Genomic DNA, 8,324 nt, shown 5'->3' with positions numbered 1-8,324 from the left:
GGAGCCAGACACGGGGCTTGATCCCAGGACCCCAAGACTCAATCCCAGAACCCCGAGATCGATCGTGACCTGAGCCGAAGGCAGACGCTTAACCAACTGAGCCACTCAGGTGCCTGAAGAGAGTTTCTGTTTCTAAGTATTTAACACTGGTCTGAGACCACAGTGTGGGGTCAAAAGACCCCTCCCCAGGAAGCCCACCTTCCCTCCTCTTCACCCCTTTTGGCAGCAACTTCGACAGCAAGAGGCCTCAGGCATTGACTTGGACGAGAAGGAGGAGGTGGACAACACTGAGGGTGAGCCTGGGACCTGCCAGAGTGGGGGGGGGGTCCCCGCCTATCACCAGCCATCTCTGGGCACCAGGGGCAGGCGTAGGCCCTCATCTGGAGTGGCCTGTGCTCGGACCAGTTCAGCAGCCACAGTGAGGAACAGACATTTAGAACTGCAGAACATCAGAGCTGGAAGGGAGCCCAGAGCTCCAGCATTTTCCAGACCTTTTCCATGGAACCCTGTTAATGGCTATTCCAGAGGGAAAGAGGATTCTTTGGTCAAATGGAGTAAACAGGTCTTTTGGCACAGGACTTCCCAGTGCCTTTAATATGCAAATGTTAGTATAAGTCTCTAAATGGAAGATATGATATAAAATATTTCCCCAGCTTATCTGACCACCATGTACCCTTTTTTCTAAAACATTCCAAGAACATCTACAGCTGGTGTTCCACTGACTGTAGTGTGGGAAATGCTGATAGAGAACAGCCCTCTGAATTGACAGACTTTGAGGCCAGAGAGGAGAGTGAGCTGACGCAGGGCTGTGCAGCTCCGGCCTCCTGACTCAAACCCAGGCTCCTTCCCTGCTCTGCTGGCCCAGAGGGCGTGACAGCAGTCTGTACACGGTCCCAGGGTGGCTTTCTGGGTGCCCTGCACCCGTGTGAGGCAGGCATGCCAGGAAGTATTGTCTGCGGTTTACAGATGAGTACACAGAGCCCTGAGAAGTCCAATTAGCAAAATAAGTTAGCAGTGGATCTGGGTCTGCAACCCAGAACTTCCTGCTCCATCATTTCTGCCCCAAACTGACCAGGGCCTCCTTTTCTGGTTCTGGCCAGGCCCGAAGGGGCCGGTGAAGAGCAAGGAGAAGACAAAGGCCGCGAAGGAAGAGAAGAAAAAGAGAACCCAGAGCCCCGGCGCCGGCCAGGGGTCCGAGGCCCCTGAGAAGAAGAAACCCAAGATTGACGAGCTTAAGGTGAGGGTCTGGGAGCAGACCCAGCAGGGGCCTGGGGTCCTGCCTGGGGCAGCAGGTGGCAGATGGGGTGAGACAGAGGCCAGTGGTCATGCCTCATCCCTCCGGCCTGGCTCAGGTGTACCCCAAGGAACTGGAGTCCGAGTTCGACAACTTTGAGGACTGGCTGCATACTTTCAACCTGCTGCGGGGCAAGACAGGCGATGACGAGAATGGCTCCATGGAGGAGGAGCGCATCGTGGGCCGGTTCAAGGTCAGGCGAAGGACGTGCGCCCAGGCCCTGAGCCCCGAGGCACCACCCTTCCCGGCCAGTGCTTATCCCCACCCCAAGCCCCGAGCCCAGGGCTGACAGTCAGGTGGAACTGTGAGCTACACTGATTGGTAAAATATGACAGTATTTCTATGCCGATAAAAAAAAAAAAGAGCATCTGCCCTGAGTGCCCCACCCTCAACATTGCCCGGGCCCCTCCCTCCAGAACCCCAGAGCTTCCCTCTGATCCAGCAACTAAAGGGTTAAGGCCCGGAGCAGCAGGGTGCAGACCCTCTGTGCAGTTTTGAATGCCTGTGGGAACTGCACCCTGACCCCCCTGCCTTGCCCCAGGGCTCCCTCTGCGTGTACAAAGTGCCACTCCCAGAGGACGTGTCCCAGGAAGCCGGCTATGACCCCATCTATGGCATGTTCCAGGGCATCCCCAGCAATGACCCCATCAATGTGCTGGTCCGAGTCTATGTGGTCAGGGTAAGACTCCCCTCAGATCCTCTCCCCGTAGCCCAGGGGGAGCTAAAGCAGCTGCAAAGTGACAGCCCCCACTGGGAGACCCCAGAAAGGTCATCTGGTTTAGTTCCCACCTTTCTTTTTTTTAAGATTTTATTTATTTATTTGAGAGAGAGAGAGAGCGCGCGCGCGCGCGCACGAGCAGAGGGGAGGGGCAGAGGGAGAGGGAGAAGCAGACTCCCTGCTGAGCAGAGAGCCAGACCTGGGGCTAGATCCAGGACCCCAGGATCATGACCTGCGCCAAGGGCAGACGCTTCACCAACTGAGCCACCCAGGCACCCTTAGTCTTTTATAGAGGAGGAAGCCAAGACCCAAGACAGGCAGTGACTTGCCCAGGGTCACACAGCAATTCTCCTGTCTCTGGTCCAGCGCTCACACCCTCTGCCATCATGGGACCATCAGGGAGGAGGGTGAGGGCACTGGAAGATGAGCAGGGTGTGTGGGGAGCCTGCTCAGAAGCACCCCTTCCCCATCCCAGGCCACAGACCTGCACCCCGCAGACATCAATGGCAAAGCCGACCCCTACATCGCCATCCGGCTGGGCAAGACAGACATCCGCGACAAGGAGAACTATATCTCCAAGCAGCTCAACCCTGTCTTTGGGAAGTAAGGCCTCCTGGTGTCCCACATGCCCCCACTCCTGCCCCGCCCCGACTTCCCCAGCCCCACCCCCCAGCCACCCTACCCCACCCTGAGCTTCAGCCCTTCTAACCCCCACCCCGCCAGGTCCTTTGACATCGAGGCCTCCTTCCCCATGGAATCCATGCTGACGGTGGCCGTGTATGACTGGGATCTGGTAGGCACCGACGACCTCATTGGGGAAACCAAGATCGACCTGGAGAATCGCTTCTACAGCAAGCACCGCGCCACCTGCGGCATCGCCCAGGCCTACTCCCTGTGCGTGGGGCGGGGCGGGGCGGGGCGGGGCGGGGCGCACCTGCTGCGTCCTGACTCTGAGGACAAGATTAGAGATTGTGATTTGGGAAGATGGCTCTAGAACGGTTTCTGTCCCTGGCCAGGCCGCCTTCCTGCAGGCTCTGGGCAGACCACAGCTTCTAAGACAAGGAGAGAGCCAGGGGATTCCAGGACAGAGGAGGCTGGGGCAGGAGAGAAGCGTGGGCTGGGAGGAGAGGCGGCACTGCTCCACAGAGTCCACGGGGATCTGGCCAGCCTCTGCCACTGACAGGCTGCGTGACTCTCGTCACATCCCTACCCTCTCTGGCTTTCAGTGTCCTCATGGGAGTCTTCAAAGTACCAGAGGAGAGGGCACAGTTGGGGAATGGGTTGGGCTCTGCTGGGGGAGGCTGAAAGCTCATGCTTGGACACCGGGCATGTGAGGCTGGAGCCTGGGGTCGGAGGGATCAGCCTCCAGCAGCCCTAGTGTCTCAGGTGGGGCCCACTTGTTGACACGGGGGAGCAGCCAACTTCGAGAACCGCCTGGAACCAGTTCCCACCTGGGGATGGGCCCAGCCGCACCTGAGCCCCACGAAGCCTGTGTGCTCTCTCCCACAGACATGGCTACAATATCTGGCGGGACCCCATGAAGCCCAGCCAGATTCTGACCCGCCTCTGCAAGGAGAACAAGGTGGACGGCCCCCATTTTGGGCCCCCTGGGAGAGTGAAGGTGTCCAACTGTGTCTTCACTGGGCCCTCTGAGATGGAGGATGAGAATGGTAACAGGGCTCTGGACACAGCCACCGGGGGCGGGGGGGGGGGGTGCGGGCGGAGGCCAAGAGGAACCCACACTTCCCTGTGGCAGGACCTCGCGGCCTAGACTGGGGTCTCCTTAGACCCTCTGCCCATCAGCCTAGAGTCCCACCCCTGTCTGCCCAGCCTCTGCCCTTCTGCCCCATCCTACATTGCACTTGCCCACTTGTCTTCTCTCTCCCTCTCAGAATTCCTGTGGGGTAGAAAGGTTCTGCCCATTCTGCAGATGAGGACACTGAGACCCAAAGTGTTTCAGTGACTTGGCCAAAGTCACATGGCTCTTCAGAGGCAGAGTGAGGTGTGGGCCCAGATCTGACTCCAAGCCCTGGGCCCTCACCACTCCTTTGCCCATGTGGCACTTCCCAGAAAATAGGGAGATATGTGTGCTGAGGAACTCTTGCCACCTTCAGGGTGCTGGGCCAGGAAGTGGATTCCTGCCCTCCCTGCCCTCACCGCCCAGTGGGATTCTCTGGGCAGGTTTCCCAGGCAGAGCAAACCCAAGAACACAGGTCTCGCTGGGCCCTATGGGGCAGCTGAGAACTTGGGCAAGCCAGTTCTCCCCCTGTGCCTCAGTTTCCCAACAGTAGAAAGGAAATAGGATGGACAGGTGATGGCTCCAGGGCCTCTTTGTGCCCCTGAGTCTAGCCCAGCACAGGTTTCCTGTTCTTCTGAGGCCATGTGTGCCGCTGACCCACCCGCACCCACAGGTCAGAGGAAGCCGACAGAAGAGCACGTGGCGCTGTGTGCCCTGAGGCACTGGGAGGACATCCCCCGCGTGGGCTGCCGCCTGGTGCCCGAACATGTGGAGACTCGGCCGCTGCTCAACCCTGACAAGCCAGGCATCGAGCAGGTGACGCTCGCAGGCCAAGATCTGAGGTTCTTTGGTACCTGGGATCAGGGAGTCCCAACGTGAGTCCATAAAAACGGATCCTCATACTGTTCACCACATTCCCCAAAGCCTGGCAGGCGCTTCCCCCCCCCCGTGGCCCCTCACAGCGACACCAGTGGCACGTGTCTTTGCTTTGAGCGAGTCACATCGGCTCAGGGGCAGCCCTGGGCTGTCTCCCCTAGAAGCTGTGATTGGCCATTGGTGATGGCGTAGGAATTCTGGCATCCAAGGATGAAAATCGGTGAACTGAGTCCGGAGGGAACAAAGGTTGGGGGAGAGGCGGGAGAAGAGAGCTGGCCTTCCCGGGCAGAGGGGAGTCCGTGGGGAGACCTGCCACGCCCCCTCCTCCACAGGGCCGCCTGGAGCTGTGGGTGGACATGTTCCCCATGGACATGCCGGCCCCCGGGACGCCTCTGGACATCTCCCCCCGGAAGCCCAAGAAGTGAGCCCCACCCCTCCACGGCCTTCCTGTAGGGGCCCCAGGCTCGGATCACCCACACCTTAGCGGTGCTTCCCCTGTGGTCTGGTCGCGGGATCGGAGCAACCTTTGGAGCCGGCGGTGGGGCTGGCCCTGGGGCGGGGGGGGGGGGGGGGGGGCTTGGCCGAGTCAGAGCCACACCCCTGGGTGCGGTCGGTGAGGCCGGGAGCCGATGCGTACTCGCCAGCGCCCTCCTGTGGACGGTCATCCCCACAGCGGCCACTACCCCTGAGCCAGCTCTGCGTTGTCCGCACTCGCACTCGAGGCTGTCAGTAAGCCCTGCCGAGGAGATTTGCAGGAGTGAGGTGCAAGGGTAGTAGCCGACAGGGGCCGAGCCGCCGGCCTCTCCCACTTGACCCTGGCCAGGTCACGTTGCCTCCCTGGTCCTCAGTTTTGCCATCTGTAAAATGGCAGGATGGAGTTGCTGCCAGTTCTGACCTCCTCAGGGCCTGGAACCAGGGCCAACTGCCTGGGTGGAGAAGCAGCACAGACCCGCCCACACTCAGAGGGGCCCCACTCTTATTTCAGGATGGCAATATTTAAATTCTTAATTTTTTAACAAGGGGTCCCACATTTCCATTTTGCGCTGAGTGCTTCCAATTCTAGAGCAAATTCTGCCTGGAGTAGCCTCCAGGCCCGAGGTCACGAGTGTGCTGTCCCAGGGCCGGCCACTAGGGGACACCTCACCCCATTGTGTCACCCGGGACTTGTAGTCAGGGTGTAACGGCCTACCTCCAGGGAGGGCAGCACTCCAAGCGACGTGGAGGGGGTGACTCAACCTTCCTCCTAATGGTTTGAAATGTAACCACCGATTTGCAATGACAATTACACTTCAAGGGGAAAAATCCTCTTCGGGGATAAGGGCATAAAGGAAACCAGATTCCGTGGGTGTCCCCTGCCAGCTGCTGGGCTTAAATGTGCCCTTGTGTTAGAGCTGGAGGGTCTTCTGGCCTCTGGAGACGGGGATCGTGTTCAGCAGCCCCCAGCAGCGGCCCTGGGTCAGCCTCCCTGTCCGGGAGTGTGCTCTGGGTCCTGGCGAGCCGGCCAGACAGGCTTCCCCTAGGGCTCTCCTCACAGGAGCTGTGCTGGCCCGTGACCCTCCCTCCCTCGCCCAGGGCCCCAACATCCCCCTGTCACCTCAGCTCCCTGTCCTCGCCCCCTTCCCTGAATCAGCTCTCTCCACCTCAGCCTGGCTCCCCGAGTCCCCAGGACTCCCCTCGGTTACCTGCCCCATCTGCACCCCAAGACCCTGGGGCAGCCCCCACCCCCAGACTGTGAGGCAGCCTCTCCCCTGCCCAGGTACGAGCTCCGCGTCATCGTGTGGAACACGGACGAGGTGGTCCTGGAGGACGATGACTTCTTCACCGGGGAGAAGTCCAGCGACATCTTTGTGCGGGGGTGGGTGAGAGGGCACCGGGCTGTGGCGGGGCGGGGGCTGAGCCCACCTTCCTGGGAGGCAGGCGAGGAGGGAGGGGGCTCCCTGCAGGTGGCCGCCCGTTCTGGAGCCGGTGGCACCTGGCAGGTGGCTGAAGGGCCAGCAGGAGGACAAGCAGGACACAGATGTCCACTATCACTCCCTCACCGGCGAGGGCAACTTCAACTGGCGCTACCTGTTCCCCTTCGACTACCTGGCCGCTGAGGAAAAGATTGTCATCTCCAAGAAGGAGTCCATGTTCTCCTGGGACGAGACGGAGTACAAGATGCCCGCGCGGCTCACCCTGCAGATCTGGGACGCCGACCACTTCTCCGCGGACGACTTCCTGGGTGCAGGGCTGGGGAAGGAAGGGGAGCGGGCAGGGGGAGCCCAGCCCGGGGAAGGTCATCAGAGCTGACTCCAAGGCTGCCACAGGGGCCATCGAGCTGGACCTGAACCGGTTTCCTCGGGGCGCAAAGACAGCCAAGCTGTGCACCATGGAGATGGCCACGGGGGAGGTGGACGTGCCCCTGGTTTCCATCTTCAAGCAGAAGCGCGTCAAAGGCTGGTGGCCCCTCCTGGCCCGCAATGAGAATGACGAATTCGAGCTCACGGTGGGGACCACGGCTCCTTGGGCAGAGGGCAGGGCTGGGCGCGGCTAGGGTGCTGAGGGCCCGGCACCCGGCCTGAGCACTGGGCTCCTTCTGTTCCCTTCTGCAGGGCAAGGTGGAGGCAGAGTTGCATCTACTGACAGCCGAGGAGGCAGAGAAGAATCCTGTGGGCCTGGCCCGCAATGAACCTGACCCCCTAGAGAAACCCAAGTGAGTGTGCTGCCGGCCACGCCGGTCTCTGGGGCCACGGGAACAGGAAGGAGGGGCCAGAAGCTTCTGGCCTTCTTGCTCCCACCCTGCAGGCACCTCTGCGCCCTCTATCCCTTTCTGGGCAGGGCAGCCCCCTCTCCTCTCTGCTTCGCCCTGGAATCCATGCTTCCCTCTGAGCCAAAGCAGGGGCTACCTTTGCAGGAAAGCGGCGCCTCTCCCAGGGAAGGCCCCGTTTCGCAGAGTTAATGCTCTTCCTACTTTTGCCAGAAGCCAGCAGCGGCAGCCGTGGAGCGCGGGGTGCCAGGCGGCCCTGCTGGCAGGGGAGGCGCCCAGAAGTGCACACACTCAGCCCAGGGGCGCCCCCCACCCCCCACCCCCCGGCTGCAAGGCCCCTGCCACAGCCTGAGCCTTCATCCTCCGGGTCCTTTGTCCACGCTGCCTCTGCCCTGTTGCCGCTGCGGCCGGCCAGACGCGAGCTTCCTGGGGTTCTTGAACCCTCCCCAGTCTGCCCGCTGCTTCCTGTGGCACACGTACCGCTCCTCACACTCCTGCTGCCCCTCCTGCTCGCCCCCACCCTCTGCTCGGTGCCGGCTTCCCCCCCGCCCAAGAAGGCCCCGGGGGGCCTGGGCCTGGCCTCCTGCTGGCTCCGGGACTCCCCACTTGTCCCTCTGGACTGCAGGCCGACGAGCTTCAGCAGGCGGCACCCACGCATGCACACGCGCACACACACGGATGCACACGTGCACACGCCAACTCCCGAGCCGCCAAACAGTCCCCTGGGCTCTCAGAACCCAAGGGACTGTTGTACGTGAGTGCAGACTGGGCCAGAGAGAGGCAAGGTCACCGAGCAGATCAGAGCTGAGACCCAGCCTAGGTTTTCACGTTGCTGACCCGGCGTTCTGGGCCGGACACCGCTTCCTGTCCTCATGGCAGAATGACAGACTCTAAGCCAGTGCCATCGGCAGAAAGCAGTTGGCGTGTGGACAGGGGATGGGGAAGGGTTTGG

At 61.2% G+C, this 8,324-nt stretch overlaps 1 protein-coding gene across 4 annotated transcripts in view; it reads left to right on the top strand.

Annotated features, from left to right (window-relative positions):
* The window catches only part of OTOF (otoferlin), a 92,956-nt gene that overhangs the window by 83,738 nt on the left and 894 nt on the right, over window positions 1-8,324 (top strand). For all 4 annotated transcript variants that reach the window (XM_028099611.2, XM_028099609.2, XM_028099610.2 and 1 more), the window contains 13 exons: window positions 227-293; window positions 1,101-1,237; window positions 1,353-1,487; window positions 1,836-1,973; window positions 2,488-2,615; window positions 2,736-2,906; window positions 3,522-3,682; window positions 4,424-4,566; window positions 4,959-5,047; window positions 6,383-6,481; window positions 6,606-6,847; window positions 6,933-7,111; window positions 7,218-7,318. In XM_028099611.2, coding sequence (XP_027955412.2) covers window positions 227-293; window positions 1,101-1,237; window positions 1,353-1,487; window positions 1,836-1,973; window positions 2,488-2,615; window positions 2,736-2,906; window positions 3,522-3,682; window positions 4,424-4,566; window positions 4,959-5,047; window positions 6,383-6,481; window positions 6,606-6,847; window positions 6,933-7,111; window positions 7,218-7,318 — 1,790 coding nt within the window. The remainder of the gene's footprint in view (window positions 1-226; window positions 294-1,100; window positions 1,238-1,352; window positions 1,488-1,835; window positions 1,974-2,487; window positions 2,616-2,735; window positions 2,907-3,521; window positions 3,683-4,423; window positions 4,567-4,958; window positions 5,048-6,382; window positions 6,482-6,605; window positions 6,848-6,932; window positions 7,112-7,217; window positions 7,319-8,324) is intronic.

Source organism: Eumetopias jubatus, unplaced genomic scaffold (genome assembly GCF_037043125.1).
Source record: "Eumetopias jubatus isolate StellerSeaLion01/CBP00866 unplaced genomic scaffold, mEumJub1_p1.0 scaffold_9, whole genome shotgun sequence".
NCBI classification, from domain to species: domain Eukaryota; kingdom Metazoa; phylum Chordata; class Mammalia; order Carnivora; family Otariidae; genus Eumetopias; species Eumetopias jubatus.
Note: the sequence above shows the minus strand (reverse complement) of the source record. Positions and strands in the feature narration are given on the sequence as shown.